Source organism: Citrus sinensis, chromosome 8 (genome assembly GCF_022201045.2).
Source record: "Citrus sinensis cultivar Valencia sweet orange chromosome 8, DVS_A1.0, whole genome shotgun sequence".
Classification (NCBI taxonomy): Eukaryota; Viridiplantae; Streptophyta; class Magnoliopsida; order Sapindales; family Rutaceae; genus Citrus; species Citrus sinensis.
The window spans coordinates 24,084,890-24,103,780 of record NC_068563.1 but is presented as its reverse complement, the minus strand read 5'-3'; the positions used below and the strand labels follow the sequence as shown (position 1 = coordinate 24,103,780).

The window sequence follows — 18,891 nt, the reverse complement described above, 5'->3', positions numbered from 1 at the left end:
GATTCAAATCAGAGAAAGACAAATTAGCAAGAAAAGAAAAAACAAAGGCCAAAAAATTAAATTCTTGACGACACTTCACTTTATACACACAAATTTATAAAAATCTGTTATTCTGTGAATATCGTTTCAACCATTCAATAAATGTTTTAATAACCTTTGCTTCTCACTGCCTCGGCCAGTCTTTCTTCCATTTTAATTTTCCCTCATCTTTTAATTTTCTTCTTTATCAATTTTCCTATCTGTTTCTCTCGACCTTAATTTCGATTTTCTTCTTCTTTTATCTGTTTTAGTAAAAAAAGAAAAGAAAAAGAAAAGTTTGTTCTCAGTCTCTCTATTTTTGAATACAAGAAAATCATACAAATTAATTTCCATATTTTATGCTCAACCAGAACAGTAAACAGGTCATCAATTCGCACGAAGCAGACAGATAAAATTTATTTTCCTCCAAAACTATCGACGACTGAGACTAACGTTAATAAGTGGCTAATTAAATCCACATGGGCCGCAATCTTCCAGTCTAATAATGCAAATTGAAAGTCTCACAGAGAGGGACCCCAAGCAAGCAGCTAAATGATGACTTTGAAGATTGGATGATCAAAAGTAATGAGCAGGAAAATTTCTAGCAGAAAAGAGATCATTGATACTTTTCAAACATGCTATCTATTCCAAATTAGATTGGACCGAACGTATAATATGGGACAAATAGAGGATGACAATATAAATATCAAGCAATATGATAACATATTCTCACAAACACACTTCCTTTCCTTATAATTAATTAATTTCTACCCGCAGCAATGAAATCAACCATGAGTGTTTTCGTTGCCCTTTTCTTTCTTGAGTTATTTACTTTAGCTAACATGGTCAATCTCAGCTTCTGCACTGGTAACTCTTATGTGGGTTGCATAGATAGTGAGAGAGAAGCGCTTATAAAGTTGAAACAAGATCTCATAGATCCTTCCACCAGTCTTGCCTCTTGGGTTGGTGATGGAGATTGCTGTAAATGGGCTGGTGTTGTTTGTAGCGACCTCACTGGCCACGTCCTTCAGCTCAGCCTCCGAAATCCTATCGATTCTATCGGATCTAGTACTGAAACTGATCTTATCAGTCTTACCAGATTTTTTTCTTCATATGAAGCCCACGACAGGTTAATGCTGGGTGGTAAGATAAATCCGTCTTTGGTTGATTTAAAGCATTTGATTCAATTGGACTTAAGCGGAAGTAATTTTCAAGGAATTCAGATTCCCAAATGTCTTGGTTCTCTTAAGAACCTAAGATATCTCAATCTCACTGCTGCCAGAATTGCAGAAAAGATTCCTCACCAACTTGGAAATCTCTCTAATCTGCAATATCTTGACCTCAGTGATATTAAGCTGCACGTTGACAGATTTTCATGGCTGTCTGGTCTTTCTTTGCTGGAGCATCTCGATCTGAGTCAGATGAACCTTAGCAAAGCCTCTGATTTGTTACCTGTCACAAACTCCCTCCCTTCTTTCAAAGTATTAAAGTTGTCCGAGTGCGAACTCCATCAGTTTGCTCCATTGTCCTCTGTAAATTTTTCCTCCCTTATTGCTCTTGATCTTTCTGGAAACTATTTTGATAGCTCTTTATTTCAATTTGGCAGCTGCTTTTTTGGTCACCATCGTTTAGTCTTTCTGAAACTAAGCGCTAATGAATTTCATGGTCAAATCCCCATTGGACTTGGAAACTTGACGTCTCTTAGATATCTCGATTTATCTCACAACTATTTTAATTCTGCAATACCTGGCTGGTTGTCTAAGCTTAATGATCTCGAGTTCCTTTCTCTTAGAAGTTAGAAGTAATAGCTTGCAAGGTACGATTTCATCAATGGGTCTAAAAAACTTGACTTCTATCAAAACACTCGACCTTTCTTTCAATGAGGAACTCGGAGGGCAGATTCCGACATCATTTGTAAGACTTTGTAAGTTAACATCAATAGACATCTCATATGTCAAATTGGGTCAAGATTTATCACAAGTCTTACATATTTTCTCTTCATGTGATGCATATGCACTAGAGTCACTGGTTTGGGCGGTTGTCACATTTCTGGTCACTTGACAAATCAACTCGGGCAATTTAAATGTCTGCACACTCTTGAATTGAGAGATAACTCTCTTTCAGGTCCCCTTCCACCTGCTCTAGGAGAACTTTCATCGATGACAAACTTAGATCTTTTCAGTAACACGCTGAATGGTGCTATTCCAATGTCTTTGGGACAATTATCACACTTAAAACATCTGGATTTGTCCCACAACAGGTTGAATGGATCTATCTCTGAAATTCACTTCGTCAATCTAACAAAATTGACCTCATTTTCTATATCTGAAAACTCGCTAATCTTGCAAGTCAATCCGAACTGGGTTCCTCCTTTTCAACTCGATACATTGCATTTGAGGTCATGTCATTTAGGGCCTCATTTTCCTTCGTGGCTTCATTCACAAAAGCATTTGTCTGTTTTGGACATATCCAACACAAGAATTTCTGATACTATTCCTCGTTGGTTTTGGAATTCTATTTCCCAGTATGAGTCTTTGAATCTCTCTAGCAACCAAATATATGGTGAGATTCCCAATTTTGACCGCCCATTGCCTCTTGTACCTTCCCATGGTGTACTTGATCTTTCCAACAATGCTTTGTCGGGATCCATTTTCCATTTAATATTTAAGGGGGAGAACGAGTTGCACAACAATTACGGATATCCCAAACTCTCGAAAAATTATTTTTCTGGAGATATACCTGATTGTTGGATGAACTGGCCTAACTTGGTTGTGCTGAATTTAGGTAACAACTTTTCTGGTAGCCTTCCTATCTCAATTGGAAATTTAAGTTCTCTTCAATTATTGAACCTTCGCAATAATAGAATGGTTGGAATAATTCCTGTGTCAATTCAAAATTGTTCAAATTTGAACGTACTGGACATGGGTGAAAATGTGTTTGTTGGCGACATTCCAACATGGATGGGAGAAAGACTTTCAGGTTTATTGATTCTCAATCTTCGATCGAACATGGGTCTGTGCCAATTCAACTTTGTCGTCTAAGTTCTCTCCATATTTTAGACGTTGCACATAACAGTCTCTCAGGGATCATACCAAGATGCATCTATAACTTCACTGCTATGGCAGCAGCTAACTCATCCGATCAGGAATTCAGGATAATGCCATATCATATGTAAGCGAAGGCATCTCAGCTGTCTTTGAGGATGCATCAGTTGTGATGAAAGGGTTTATGGTTGAATATAAACCATTCTTAATTTGGTAAGAATCATGGACATTTCCAATAATAATTTCTCAGGAGAAGTACCAAAGGAACTGACAAATCTTACGGGATTGCAGTCATTAAATTTTTCCCACAACCTTTTTACAGGAAAAATTCCAGAGAATATTGGAAATATGGGATCAATTGAATCCCTCGATTTCTCAATGAACCAATTTTCTGGTAAAGTTCCTCAAAAGTATGTCAAGTTTATCATTTCTGAATCACTTGAATCTATCCTACAATAACTTGACTGGGAAAATTCCTTCAAGCACTCAATTGCAAAGCATGGACGCATCCAGTTTTACTGGGAACAATCTCTGCAGAGCTCCACTTCCTAATTGTCCCGAGAAGAATGCTGTTGTACCTGAAGATCGAAATGAAAATGGAAACGAAGATGAAGATGAAGTTAACTGGCTGTTGTACGCAAGCATGGCACTTGGATTTGTGTTGGGTTTCTGGTGTTTCATGGGCCTTTTACTTATCAACAGAAGATGGAGGTACAAATACTGTTATTTCTTGGATGGCTGCGTCGATAGATTCCGATGCTCTGTAAGAAAATGCTACTAGAGTTTTTCATGTGTATCACTGTTTGTTTTATGCTTTTTCTATTAAATTGTTATTTAATGTCCTCTAAACAAGAATTGAAGCATTATACGATAAAGCGGCAAGATTGGACCCTTTAAAATTGGACACATTTTACACTAAATCAGAGAGCTATTGATCTAACAACTCGATCCATATTCATCCTGAATTGCTTATCAAGAATAGTTTGGGATTGTTTACAAAACTATTATTCAGCGAGACTTCCTTTTATGTCCAAAAACAAAAAAGGGAAAGAAAAGCATCTTGAACAAGCATTATAATCTTCTATTGTGATTTGAGTTTTGCTACAAAAACACTGCAATCATTCCCTTCCTAAATGACACATGATTTTCAGTACAAACTACATAGTTAAAGCAAACAAAAACCTTTTGGCTTGGATAGTTTCCATAATTATGCAGAAATGCGGAAACATACAGATGAATATAATTAAGAAAAGATCATGGTGAAGGGCATCAAAGAGGAATCACAGTTGTCACAAAAATTTTGGATTTGGATTATTGCAACATACATACATTACCATAATCTCGCAAACAATTTTGAGGATTAACATCCCATTACAAATGATAACTGAAAATTCAAATTTATCAACTTTATTGTGCTAAAAGGCCCTAAACCCTGAAAGTAATACAAACTCAGATGGTTCTATATCATCCATCATAACAATTTTTTGGGGCAGGCATTATCTCAAGGCAATAAAAAGATTGGATAAAAGTTGGAGTTTGGTAGACATGCCTGATAGTTGCCTACAAGTCTTTGAAGTTCAACTTTAACTGGTCAGCTTATAGAGCCACCCGGGAAAATGAATCATTCCACTTAGATTTTTGGGGTGCTTTTTCCACTAGAAGCTTGATGGTAGCCTGCAGAAATTAGTCTTTGGGAACACCTTCTGCTTCAAAATATTTCAGAATCAAAATGAAATACTCCAAGAGCTAATATGGATAATTTCAGTCAATTGAACCTTCCTCATTTTCTGGAAAAACTAATTGCAAGTCTTCGTTGTCTCTGTAAACTTGAACAAGAGCAGCAGCCTTATATACAAACATGCCAACCATGGCTGGAACAATCTGCAATAAATAGGAACCAATGGGCAAATTAATAAACACAACTTATGTTAATAGTTTGAGGGCTTCATGATTAATTTGAAAATTTATACAAACAGCTGAAGACAACAATAAAAGTTCTTTTAATTGCTACCTGGAAATCAAATAAGTCATTGGCAAAATACCGATGAGACAGAACCCACAAACCATATATTGTAGCCGGGATCACAAGCCTTGGAGATGAAATAGCAAGGCTACTTCCCTTGATTGATCTCTCTAAGAAGTCCTTAAGGTCCTCACTTCTAATTCCAATTCTACAAAAGAAAAGGAAATGTTTGCTTATGCAAGGGGAAGACAGAGAATAATGTAGGTACAAAGCAGCCATCAGGGGAAGAAAAAACAAATGCAGAAGCTTTAATCTGTACTTCTTGGACTTCTTTTGCATGAAAATCTGAGGAACCATTTCCTTGGACAGACGGTCTGCATGTTGGTATAAGAGCTGAAGGTACAAGCAACTGCACTGGAAATGAGGTTTGTTAAACTATCAGAATTAGGATCAGTAATAAGAACAGATGGTCTCCTGCTGTTACTAAACCTTTTTCCAGTGTTCTATCAAAAAAGTGCTAAAAGCACTACTCGGAGTTTTTCACTTCCCTAAACTAGAAAATGTGTGATATCTTTAAATTATCTGAAATCTTTGGAGTACCAATTAGACCAAACAAAGATAATTCCTCCCAGAGAAAACATTTAAGGGAGTTCACTAAGTCGAGAATACTAGATAGAAGATATCTACCCCATAGGCCATTTCCCCAGCTATTGATTTTTTAGGCCACAAAATCCTGTGGATGACAAACAGTAATTTTTTTATGGAAACTTTGCATCTCACATTATCTTGGCTTCCTTACATTATAATATCTTTATACACTTATTTTTACATTATCGGCAGGTAAAAATTTTGATGAAAAAGTTTTCTGTCAAAGTAACCGAAACAGCAGAGTCTACCATCCTTTCTGACAACCAATTGCAGTAGTTAGTATTGTTATTATTCATAAACCTTCCTTTTGAATCATAGCTCAAAAATTAGGTCTCAGCACTGAGCTTAGAGTCTGAAAACTGGCTCACCAATGTATTAATTTAACAAATATTATCCTTAGTGAAAATAGATCAACTTACCCAGTAAGTTGGAATGCTAAAGACCCTAGTAAAGTGCCACTTTTTATTGGTCCTTGGCTCTAGGTAAACTATGCTATTCAAAGATGGAATCATAATGTGTGCTTGTCTCCTTCTTAGTGTGTCATGTGCAAGAGAAATGGTAAAAGTGCAGATCATTTGTTTTTGCATTGTCACAATGCTGTTTGTTGTTTCAGCCGGCTAGAATTTCTTGAGTGATTCCAGCTTTTAGCATTTCTCAGCTTTCAGAGATTATTCATCCTTTTGGGAAACATAAAAAAGCTAGAGTGTTATGGAAATGTTTCAGTTCTGGCCATTTTTTGGGTGATTAGGCTTGAAAGAAATTAAATACTGTTTTTAAGATTCTGAGGAAGAAAGCATCTTTTTGTGGGAAAGAGTGTGATTGCTAGCTTTTCTTTGGGAGTCATTACAAAGGAATTTCAAGATTCTTCTTTATTCTTCATTCATCTAAACTGTAAGGGGTGTTGGCTTAATTCTGAGCTTTTGGGCTTGTTTTTGTTGTGAGATCATTTAGCCATATAGATCCTACACTTATTTGGTCATCTGATCGGCATTGAACTGTATAGACTTTTTGTGATCTTTAGGGGTTCTTTATTTGTGGACCCCTTGTTCACTTTCTGTACATTTTTTTCTTCTTAATACAAGTTTCTATGTTTTCTACCAAAAAACACCATATATAAATAAATGAAAAATAAAAAGATTAGCTCACCTGAAAAGAACTCCAACCATATAGCTAAAAGCCGCCTGTAAAATTAATAAGGTCATCTCTATATAAGCCAAAATTTACAATATTTCACTAATATCTTACTTTACATTTAAAGAAAGTATATGAATCCATTCAATAAAGTGGAATAGGGAGGGGAAAAAAAATTGCCTACTCTGTCGCAATTTGTACAGTCAAATACTGAAAACAGATGAAAATATAATAAAAAAGTAGTTTAGAGCCATTGTCACCAGAACCTCATATTTATTCCCAATCATGGCTTTCAGCAAAATAACAGAGTGCAAAATTCCAGACTTCCATTAAAGAAGCTAGAGAAAGGTATGATATTAAAACATTTTTAAATTTTAAATACTGTGCTTTAATTTCCTGTGAAGATATTACCTGGACTGAGAACGTTATCAAACAATACCCACTGCATGCAGTTCCAATGCCAACAGACAAAAGCATCAGTTCCCTCTTGAGCTGCAAGATCAAAGTACAAAAATCAGCATCTTAGACAGCTTTCATAGCACTATGGTGCAGAAGCAAGCCTTTAGGTAGTAACATTGTTAATTTATCACACAATCTAAAAGTTTAAGCTGAGAGAAAAGAGCCCGAGACTACAAAGTCTAACATGTACCTTGTACGCAAGGCATGTAAATCAAATATAACAACAATCGTGCTATCACAAGAAGCACAAACACAATTTTCCAATAACCCAGGTAACACATCAGAAAATCTAAATACAAGACAACTTGATCAAACTAGCTCCATTTCCCTATCATGTTACAACTGCACTAAAAGTTAAGCAGATAGGTAGGACTCCAACAATAGTTTTCAAATCTAACCAATATAAATCGAAAAATAAAAGCATACAGGTACCATACCTAGTCTGCTAACCCTTAGTTCTATTGCATTTACCAACTTTAACATAAAACTGAATCTATTAAGTTCTATCCCAGTTACCGGAAATATAGTTTCAAAACAGAAGGTTAAGTAACCGAAGTTACAGCTTCATTTGCAAACAGGCATCTCTCAAAGCACCATTTGCCAACAGGAAAATATATAAACAACCTTTAATCAAAACAGAGTTACATGGTGAACATCAGCTCATTCAGCTCGCAAGATAAAAGCTAAAGATTTAAGTATAATGAAATCATACCCCTAGAAACAAAAGGAGAAAAACCAGTCCACCCTTGCACATACTTATACAATATGTTCATTTATTAATCGGCTCTTTCTTAGTTAGCTAGATAACAACAAACAATTTAAATTTCACATGGAAAGAGAATCTAACTTTTTAAAAGAAATAGTGGAATTAGAACTGAACAGAAAGATCCCAATTTCAGGCATTGACATCATATTAGCAACCAACCATGAGAAATTCTAATTTCAAGGGAAGTATCTTACAGCTTCATATTTAAGAAAGTTCAGTTTCGTCCTTCTTTCACTGTCATCCTGCAAGGCCTGTATTTACATGCATTGGTTAGCAGTAAGAAATTGCAGATATAAAACTTAAACAAATTCCTCTGCTTTGCTGAAATTGGGAGAAAAGGAGGAGGAGGATGGAGAGATGGGATAAAGTGTTTACAAGCAAGCTCATTATAATTTAATGATAGCCAACAGAATGCATACCTTAGCAGAAGGTTTCTTATTGATTGGTGCAGAATTGTCACCTAATAACCACCATTCACGGGTTTTTGAGAGTTTCAAAAATCCATCATCATTGTCACTTTCTATGACCTACAATATCCATACCATCAATAAAAGCACAAGCACAATAAATCACCTAAGACACCAGAAAAAAAAAATGAACAGAATGTTATATAGTTATACTTAGCAATTAAATTAAGGAATTTTAAAGCAGAGAGTAGCTGAAACCAGCATGGAGATGTGTATGCACTTTGAATTCATAAATGCGTCAAGAATGGAGTTGGTGCCACAGTGTAATGCAAAAGAGGTGACATAGGAGAGATCAGAATAAGGCATCCGCATTGTCAACTGCTTCAAATTTCAATGGAACCTTTTCACAATGCTGGGAACGAATGAGTTCTCCTTCTACAAACAGCAGTGCTACCCCAGTCTAAGCCTCAATTGTAATGAGGAGCTGCACCTCAGGCAGTAATTTATGTCTTATAAAAGCCTAGTAAGGAGAGTATACAAGCTACTGCTAATTCCAACAGAATACAGGCTTGGCTAAGTTTTAAAATCCTTCAAGATATTGAATGAATCAATTTGCTCTTTTTGCACTTGCCATAATTATATCATTCAGTAACTTCTTATTTGATATTCACAAAACTAAATAAATAAGCAATTTTGGAAGATTTCTCATTGAAACAGCTAATCTGCTCCATTATTAGTAGCAGAATCAATTCCACTGTCCAAAGTCAAAACTTAAGAGACTCCAAGAATCACGAACAGTTCCGACAAAGATGCTCCATAAACCAGAAATGTTTGAAATTATCCTACTTCTACACCACCACCGGGGACACGAAGAGAGATTAGAACTGGCAATTACATATTCCTAAAAAAGAATACAATAAATTCTTATGAATCAAAATCAAGAAAGCTACCTGGTGAGCTTGTTCAGAATTGTCAGCAAATTTGCCAGCATCAGCATCAGAATCAACAAATTTCGAAGTCCCCTTCAGCCAAAACATATCAGAAGCTTTGGAAATAAAATCTCCATTCAGTTCTCTATCTTTAAAGAACATTTGCAGAATATCCTCTTCAGCAACTTCACTCACTAAGAAGTCAAACAAGGAGAAAATAAAAACACAAAAGCTGAAGTGGGAATTCAGTGGCAAGCATAGGAAGCGTCACAAAAAAGGGCAAAGGATGGTGGCTGACCTGGACGAGTGCTTGTTCTTAAGAGAGAAGCTGGTGATGTTTTCTTGGAAAGCGGCTTCTGGGTGTGAGGAAGTGCAGAGAATATTGGGAAATGAGAGCGAGTGTAGTTTGTTAAGAAGCTAATTCTTGAAAGAGCTTCCATTTTTTGTTGGGCTTTTTTGGCTTCTTGCTTGGCTAATTGTTTGTTTGAAGATGAAGGATATTTGTGCTCTGCAAGACGTAGACCACGTCACTGTACTCTTGTTTGATGCTGAATGATTAGGAACAGAAGAGGCGTTATCTCATTCTCTTGTCCAGCACCAGCACTAGAAGCTCGCTATTTTTTTTTTTCATAATAATAAATTATTAGGGATAATTTCATGGGAATCCTTGAGGTTCGCTTAATATCAACAACACCATTTAAGTTGCTAATTCAACATTTGAACTCGTTAACACCCCAAATTAATAAATTACCTTATGTTGGCTAATAATTTTACGATTGTTATATAACTTTTGACAATTTATTTCGGCTTGCATCATGGTGTAATATTTCAGCAAAAGTGAGAAAAATGTGCATAAACTTCTTTCATAATTTCCTTTTATTTTATTGATCTTTAGTATTAGTTCTTAATATATGTCATTCATCCATTAGAATGTAAAATCTTATTTCACATTTCCACCATCTAATGGATGGATGCTACCATATTATTTAGGATGAAATCTTTAGGGATATTACAAAAAATTAAAAAAGTGTTTTATTACTATTTTCAATGTGGTTAAATTTTGAAATATCTCCTTGTGAATTAAAAATTTTAAAACACCCCCAAACTATTGTAAATTTTAACTTACTCTCATTTTTATTCAAAAGATAAGTGAAAAATGAGGGTAGGTTGATGAAAGCTTTTTTATCTTCTTTAGAAAAGTAGAAGGTAAGTTGAAATTTACAATAATTTAGAATATATTTTGAAAATTAACATTTCACAAAAGAGTAATATGAAATTAATGTTTTCTATATAGAAAAAAGAAAATGTGTCAAAATGGTAAATACAATCCATGTGGACTTACTTGTCACTTGCTGGAGAAAAAAAAAGTAAGTACTTGATTGAGTTAACTAATGAACAAGTTGAGTGGAGTCAATCATTTTCCTCACAAAATGTGAGTAAAATAGACATTTCTCTAATATTAGTGACAATAGAAAATCTTGGTTGTGCTTCATAGATTTAATGTAAAATAATTTCAGGAATTATTTGGTTATAAATTTCAGTAATACTTTATTTGCAATATAGTAAAAAAAATTAAGTATGTATTAATATTTCTAATTGATTGTGAGAAGAACAACAAAAGGCATAATAAATCAAAGCTTTCCTGAAATAACAACAATGTAAGCAAATACTGTAGTAATCAATCATCATCTTCGCTATCAGAACCGTATGAAACCAGACTTATTGTTACAGCGGATTTATTATGATCAGCATCACCCCTATTTCTTTTTAGCATTGTAGGTTCGGGAGATTTTTCAGCTGCATCAATCTTTTTCAACGTATCTGAAGAAGATTCTGCGGCCACGCTTTGAACATCTTTCTTGGGTTTCTTTGCTAGCAGCACCACTTTCATAATCGAGCTCAAGGGACAAGACGCCGGATTCTTCTTCCCAATAATCACTCTCTGTTGATGATGATGATCATCATCATGGCTTGTTAATGTTTCCTTGGAAGCAACACATTGTGATTCCACGGCTGTCCTGAAACACCGAAGCTCCAGGGCCTCTTCGTCAGCAAGCCGCCGCTCTTTTTCCTTCTTATACGACACCGACCCATCAAGAAACTGGGCCTCGTCTTCGTCCAAGGATTTCGGAGGCTTGTGCATCCGGCGGTCCTCGAGTTCCTTTTTCTTTTTGGCTTTGTTCTCGTTCAGTATCTCGTGAAGAGGCCTGTCTCACTGTGCTGTCCCGTCTTCAACTCTTTCGCCTCTTGTCTTTTTAGCTTCATCCAATTGTTCTTCTGATACAAAGTTGATCCTCAATGCATTACTGCTGGTTGCTGTTGATCGTTCATCCGCCATCTTCAAGGTCAACCGAAATCAAAACCCAGGATACCAAAATCGAAGTATCTAGAGAGGGAGTTAACTAAATATATAATTTAGCTAGAACTTTAGACGATGATCAGTATAACGATATGTGTGGACTTACTTGTGTTAATGATTATGAATGAATACTCTGTGCTACTGGGACTCCGAATATTAAGTTGCCCGAACCCAAGTTGGAAAAGTACAAAATAAAAAATCCTAATTAAGTTGAATGATAAGGTTTCAAAAATAAAAATTATATGTAATTAAATTCTTCTTATCTATAAACACACGTGTGATAAAAGATTGTAAAAGCCTCCTCACAGCTAATTGATGAATAGTACAAATCCGTTTCAATTCTATAATTTTATTTTATATTTTTAGTTGTACTTTTAGTTATAATACATGAAAGATTATTTTCGAATAGATAAATGGTTACTAGATTGAACAAAATCCTTATAGAAATTGGAGTAGCCAGCGGCTCTCGGTTCACTTATTTCATAAAGAAAAATTCGGAGACCCGGCTAGAGATATATGATCAAAAATATTTCACTTAACCGTATAAAGCGAGAATTGGAGTGCGGAATATGTAAGTTGTAGAATTTGCTAAAAACAGTGTTGTGTTTAAAGCCCTAACTATCAAGACTAAACCCACCCCAAGAACACTTAACTCACTAGTTTTGATCAAGAACCAACCAAGAAGAAATCAACTCACTAAGATTCAAGAATAACAAATAGATCAAGCACAAAACACACACGAATTAAAGTGGTTCAGCACCAAATGAATGATGCCTACATTCACTGGAAACAAACTGTGTGATTTCACTTTATTGCTTTCAAGAGTTTACAGAGAACAAACACAAATGGAGATTACAAGTTTAGTCGAAACTCTCTCTCTCATTCCCTTCTTTCTTGCCCTCTATCGATTTTTTAGGTCTGTCACAAAACCCAGAACTCCAGCTCTTTAATAACTGATTCTGGGATTCCTTCCTCAGCGGCTTTTCCCACTAACATAACAGAATCTGCCTCAGTCACGTGCTTGCAACGTGTCTTGATTAAGCATGCTCAAAACGGCTTCTTTCTTAGTCGTTTAGAGAGAAACCAGTTTCTTCAGCTCACGTGCCAGGCATGTGAGCTACTTAAACAAAGAACAACATTTTGGCTCATGTCGGTTTTGTTCCAAATGCTTATCAGATGACATGTCGTGCTAACACATACTCAACATATGACATGTCGTGACTAAGTATTTAGTTCATATTTCACAATCTCCACCTTGAACTCAATACTTCAAGCTACTCCACAGAGCTTTCTTCCTCACGATTTGTAGCTTCAGTTCCTACAAATTCCTACTAAGTTCATGCATAGATTGAACCTAGCAGAGGGTACTGCCTTGGTCAGCATGTCAGCTGGATTCTCCTCTGTATTTATCTTTTGAAGCTTCACAGCTCCTCTGGAAACTTCAAACCTTACAAAATGGAGCTTCACATCAATATGTTTTGTTTTCTCATGATGTGTCTGGTTTTTGCTGAGATGAATTGCACTCTGGCTGTCGCAATAAACCTCAACTGAGTCTTGTTCAGCTCCAAGTTTAGTAGTCATCCCCTTTAGCCAAATGGCTTCCTTGAGAGCTTCTGCAGCTGCTGTATACTCAGCTTCTGTAGTTGACAAAGCCACTATATTTTTTTAATGTAGCTTTCCAGTTGACTGTACATCCCCCCAAGGTGAACAAATATCTTGTTAGTGACCTTCTCTTATCGAGATCCCCAGCAAAGTCTGAGTCTACATAACCTACCAAGATATTTCCTTTATTTCATGTTCCACCATATAGCAATCCATACTCTGTAGTGCCCCTAAGATACCTCATTATCCATTTTACTACCCTCCAGTGGTCAGTCCCTGGGTTTGACATAAACCTACTCACCACACTGAGAGCATGTGAAATGTCTGGCCTAGTTAGCACCATTACGTACATGAGGCTCCCTACAGCATTTGAGTAAGGGACTTTTGACATTTCTTGCTGTTCTGCAGCTGTTTGGGGACACATAGCTGCTGAAAGCTTGAAGTGGCCTGCCAATGGAGTTTGGACAGGTTTTGATTCATTCATACCAAACCTGACCAGCACTTTCTCAATGTAATCCTTTTGAGTCAGAAACATTGTTCCAATCTTCCTGTTTCTGATGATTTCTACCCCAAGAATCTTCTTTGCAGGCCCAATATCCTTCATTTCAAATTCACTGCTCAATAATCCCTTTAATCAATCTCTGCCATGTCATGACATGCAATCAGCATATCATCAACATACAGCAGTAGGTAGATTCTCCTTCTCTCACTTATCTCCCTGTAATATACATAGCAATCATAGCTGCATTTGTTGTAGGAATGTTTCACCATGAAACTGTCAAACCTTAGGTACCATTGTCTAGGTGACTGTTTTAAGCCATAGAGAGACTTCTTAAGCAAACAGACATAATCCCTTTTGCCAGGCACTTCATACCCCTCAGGCTGATCCATTATAATCTCCTCTTTGTAATTCCCCATGCAGGAAAGCTGTTTTGACATCCATATGTTCAAGATGCATGTCTTGCACAACCACAAGTGCAATGATGACTCTTATGGATGCATGCCTCACTACTGGGGAGAATACTTCAGTAAAGTCTACACCCTCCCTTTGTGTGAAGTCTCTAGCCACTAACCTAGCCTTAAACCTCCTAGGTTCTGCTCCAGGTATCCATTCCTTGATTTTATATATCCATTTGCAGCGTACAATCTTTTTCTATTCTGGCTTCTTAATTAACTTCCATGTTTCATTCTTTATGAGGGATTTAACTTCCTCATCCATTGCCCTTTTCCATTCTAGGCTATTCTTGCTTGTGATTGCCTCTTGATAAGTCTTTGGTTTATCATCATTGATCTCATGAGCAGTTGATAAAGCATAAGCAATTAAATCTGCAACTGCATACCTCTTTGGTGATCTGATTGTTCTCCTTTTCCTGTCCCTTGCTAGTTGGTAAGTGTTACCACCACTCTCAGTTGATTCTGATCCTTCTTCATCATAAGATCCATCATCAACCTCTCCTGATTCTTCTGTTGTGGGTGTTTCAGACTTCTTATCTTCAGCATGCTCCACCTCAAACTGAATCTTATCATCTTCAGCTTCTGGATTCTTTTATTTAAACTCAGAACTCCTTATTTTGTTCAACATTTCAGCTTCATTGAAGGTTATATCCCTGCTGATTATGCACTTTGGAGGTTTAAAGTCAGTACACCATAATCTGTAGCCTTTGACCCCCTCAGGATAGCCCAGAAATCAGCACTTCAAAGCTCTTGCTTCCAACTTCCCCTGCTTCACATGTGCATATGCTTCACAGCCGAAAATTCTGAGCTTAGAGTAATCAGCTACCCTTCCTAACCACATTTCCATTGGTGTCTTACAGCCTATAGCTGTTGATGGACTTCTATTGACCAAATAGCAGGCTGTGTTTAAAGCTTCTGCCCAAAGAGCTTTTGGTAACTTTGAGTGGATCATCAGACATCTCACTTTCTCCATTAATGTTCTATTCATTCTCTCAGCAAGACCATTTTGCTGAGAAGTGTATGTTACTGTCTTATGCCTCAAAATACCATTCTTCTCACAGTAATCCTTAAACAACTTGTTACAGTATTCCAGCCCATTGTCTATTCTTAATACTTTCACCTTCAGATTTGTTTCGTTTTCAACCAAAACTTTCTACCTTTTGAACTTTTCAAGGACTTCATCTTTAGTTTTTAGAGCATAAACCCACACCATTCTAGAAAAATCATCTATAAAGGTCAAGAAAAATTTACAGCCATCTAGAGAGGTTACCTGTGCAGGTCCCCACAGATCTGAGTGCATGTAACCTAGCTTTTCTTTGGTAGTGTGAACTGCAGATTCAAACTTTATCCTGGAAGCCTTCCCTAGTATACAGTCTTCACAGAATCCCAAAAAGTTCAGTTGATCTTTCCCAAACACCCCTTTTTTTTCCAGTTCCTTCAGCCCCTTCTCACTCATATGTCCTAACCTCAAGTGCCAGAGCTTAGATTTATCCTCACCACTCTTAGTTACACTTGCTTTCCCAATGACTGTTTGTCCATTCAAAACATACAGGCCATTGTTTTTGTTACCCTTCATTATGACCATGGAGCCCTTTATCACTCTCAACACACCTTTCTCAGCCTTCACAATACATCCCATCTGATCTAACATCCCCACAAAAATTAAATTTCTTTTAAGGTCAGGGACATGTCTGACTTGTGTGATTTCCCTCACTACACCATCAAATATTTTCTGACTCACAGTTCTTATACCAACTACTTTACATATGGAATTATTCCCCATTAATACCATACCACCATCACAGGATTGATATGATGTAAAATAGTTTCTATTTGGACACATATGGAAAGTGCATCCTGAGTCAAGAACCCACTCACCTTGAATATTTTCTTTGGAAGCTATAAGTACTTCAGCTGTTTCATAACTGGATTCATCTGTGGCAATTGCTGCATTCCCTACTTTATCCTTTGAATTTTTAATCTTGGACTTCCTCTCAGGGCAGTCCCTCTTGAAATGCCCTTCCTTGTGACAATGGAAGCATTTAAGCTATTTCTATTTTGACTTAGATCTTCCTTGCTTCTTCCCTTTACCTTCCCTCTTTTCAGGTCTGCCTCTGGCCATTAAACCCTCACCAGACTCACTGTCAGTCCTCTCTTGCTTGTCTTTCAGTTTCTTTATGCCAAGAGCTGATTTAACCTCTTCCAAAGAAAGTGTTTGTCTTCCATACAAAAGGGCATCAACAAAATGCTCATATGATTTAGGCAATGAGCTGATTAACAGTAGTGCTTTACTCTCATCACTCAAGCCTTCATCAATTGTCTCCAGAGCATCACAAACCTTGTTGAACTCATCAATGTGCCCATCAAGTGATGATCCTTCAATCATCCTTAACGAGAACATTTTCTTTTTTATGTATAGCTTATTTGCAAGAGATTTTGTCATATACAGATTTTCTAATTTTGTCCATAGCCCTGTAACAATTCTTTCTTTTGCTACCTCCCTTATCACAGAATCCCCTAGGCTGAGAATGATTGTGCTTCTTGCCTTCTTATCAATCTCAGCTGCTTGTTCAGGAGTAGTAGAAGAACAGCCCTGTAGCCCTCTTTCTTGAAGTCTGGTTCGATGGCATTTCCCAAACCTTGAGTGATCAATAAAGCCTCCATCTTGATCTTCCACATGTTGAAATCATTTTGCCCTGTAAATTTTTCCAGATCGATCTTGGTACCCATTTCTTGAATCTAAAGCCAGAGAGCAGTAGCTCTGATACCACTTTGTTGTGTTTAAAGCCCTAACTATCAAGACTAAACCCACCCCAAGAACACTTAACTCACTGGTTTTGATCAAGAACCAACCAAGAAGAAATCAACTCACTAAGATTCAAGAATAACAAATAGATCAAGCACAAAACACACACGAATTAAAGTGGTCCAGCACCAAATGAATGATGCCTACATCCACTGGAAACAAACTCTGTGATTTCACTTTATTGCTTTCAAGAGTTTACAAAGAACAAACACAAATGGAGATTACAAGTTTAGTCGAAACTCTCTCTCTCATTCCCTTCTTTCTTGCCCTCTATCGATTTTTCAGGTCTGTCACAAAACCCAGAACTCCAGCTCTTTAATAACTGATTCTGGGATTCCTTCCTCAGCGGCTTTTCCCGCTAACATAACAGAATCTGCCTCAGTCACGTGCTTGCAACGTGTCTTGCTTAAGCATGCTCAAAACGGCTTCTTTCTTAGTCGTTTAGAGAGAAACCAGTTTCTTCAGCTCACGTGCCAGGCATGTGAGCTACTTAAACAAAGAACGACATTTTGGCTCATGTCGGTTTCGTTCCAAATGCTTATCAGATGACATGTCGTGCTAACACATACTAAACATATGACATGTCGTGACTAAGTATTTAGTTCATATTTCACAAATAGGATAGTGAAAGTTGCTATAACGAAGAAATCAATGGACCAAAGAAACAATTTACAGCCACCATTATATTATGAGTAATGATACAATTACAAACTCTTGTACAAATTTATTTTGTACAAACTAACGTGTCATTAATTTATTGGTTGAATAAAAATATAAATTAATAAAAATAAATCATGTGGGCCAAGTTATATTTAATTCAATCAATCTTATCATACCACATCAGTTTGTACAAAATAAGTTTGTACAAGAGTTTGTGGCTGTATCATTACTCTTATATTATAAGGAAGTTACGCCCAAAATAATGCTAAAACAAGACAAGTTGTTTCCTTTTTCTTTTCTTTTTTCCAAAGCCTAAAATCCAAAATAGAAGATTCAAAATTAGTGAAGGAACTGCACTCGCACTAGCTTATAAATTTCTCTACAACGATCGGTCTACCGTTAAAAATAAAAAATAAAAAATAAAAAATAAAAAAAAGTCCGCTCAAATTTATCAGAATATACAATCACTTTCACTTGAATCAGTCATAAAATGGGTTTCAGCTCCTACTCGCAGCAAGATTTTCACTACTAGTTTCGTTCATTACTTCGGTAAGAGGTATCGACGCAACCAACAGAGTTTTGAACGTCAAGGACTTTGGTGCCGTGGCCGATGGCATTACGGATGACAGTAAGGTAAGAAAAATAAGATCCGCAGCTCAATAGCCACAGCTGCTAAACAACGACACGAAATGAAAGCCTTATTTGAAAACACAGTCACTTTACTAAATAAAAATAGTAATTATTTGATTCTTGTTAGTTTAATATAGGCTTTTGATACTTCTTGGAGGGAAGCTTGGAACTGGGATGGAATAAAAGGCACAGTATTGGTTCCACCGGGAAAGTACTTAGTGAGTTTTGCCGAATTTGAAGGCCCCTGCAAAGCTTCAATTTCCTTTCAACTTCAAGGGCTTGTCCAGGCACCCGCTGGCCTATCGAAACTACCGGATAAACAAAGCTGGATCTCTTTTCAATAGACACTTCACTCTCTCTGGCCAAAGGAACATTCCACGGCCAAGGCGAAACTGCATGGCCACTAAATCAATGCCATAAAAACTCCGATTGCCAGCTTCCCACAGTAAGTCTCCTTAACAATGCTCTGTTCCTTCCTTTTTTTTTTTAACCCTGCTAATGAAAACAATATTAAA

The 18,891-nt window shown here is 36.7% G+C and overlaps 3 protein-coding genes across 3 annotated transcripts; 1 reads left to right on the top strand and 2 right to left on the bottom strand.

The window, feature by feature from the left end:
- The first annotated feature begins 860 nt into the window (after positions 1-860).
- LOC107177488 (receptor-like protein EIX1) lies at positions 861-3,843 on the top strand. Its single transcript, XM_015531344.2, has 4 exons — positions 861-1,812; positions 2,143-2,997; positions 3,385-3,472; positions 3,600-3,843. Exons 1-4 carry the CDS (start codon positions 861-863, stop codon positions 3,841-3,843), a joined length of 2,139 nt encoding a protein of 712 aa, XP_015386830.2.
- Positions 3,844-4,348: 505 nt separating this feature from the next.
- On the bottom strand, positions 4,349-9,961 carry LOC127899070 (uncharacterized). Its single transcript, XM_052431815.1, has 9 exons — positions 9,664-9,961; positions 9,387-9,559; positions 8,449-8,556; positions 8,224-8,280; positions 7,216-7,296; positions 6,820-6,854; positions 5,345-5,434; positions 5,074-5,233; positions 4,349-4,943 (listed from the first exon to the last, which is right to left on the bottom strand). Exons 1-9 carry the CDS (start codon positions 9,803-9,805, stop codon positions 4,824-4,826), a joined length of 966 nt encoding a protein of 321 aa, XP_052287775.1. The 5' UTR covers positions 9,806-9,961; the 3' UTR covers positions 4,349-4,823.
- A 1,082-nt stretch (positions 9,962-11,043) lies between these two features.
- Positions 11,044-11,508, bottom strand: LOC107177489 (uncharacterized). Its single transcript, XM_015531346.1, has one exon. The coding sequence runs from the start codon at positions 11,506-11,508 to the stop codon at positions 11,044-11,046; it is 465 nt and encodes a 154-aa protein (XP_015386832.1).
- Positions 11,509-18,891: the final 7,383 nt, after the last annotated feature.

Coding starts and splice junctions, on each gene's coding strand:
- LOC107177488 (XM_015531344.2), top strand. CDS start 861: ATGGTCAATCTCAGCTTCTGCACTGGTAACTCTTATGTGGGTTGCATA. Junction 2,998..3,384: donor GATGGGAGAAAGACTTTCAG/GTTTATTGATTC, acceptor ACCTTTTTACAG/GAAAAATTCCAGAGAATATT. Junction 3,473..3,599: donor TCTGGTAAAGTTCCTCAAAA/GTATGTCAAGTT, acceptor CAATCTCTGCAG/AGCTCCACTTCCTAATTGTC.
- LOC127899070 (XM_052431815.1), bottom strand. CDS start 9,805: ATGGAAGCTCTTTCAAGAATTAGCTTCTTAACAAACTACACTCGCTCT. Junction 6,855..7,215: donor TGATAACGTTCTCAGTCCAG/GTAATATCTTCA, acceptor TTAATTTTACAG/GCGGCTTTTAGCTATATGGT. Junction 5,435..6,819: donor ATGGTTGGAGTTCTTTTCAG/GTGAGCTAATCT, acceptor TTTCCAGTGCAG/TTGCTTGTACCTTCAGCTCT.
- LOC107177489 (XM_015531346.1), bottom strand. CDS start 11,508: ATGCACAAGCCTCCGAAATCCTTGGACGAAGACGAGGCCCAGTTTCTT.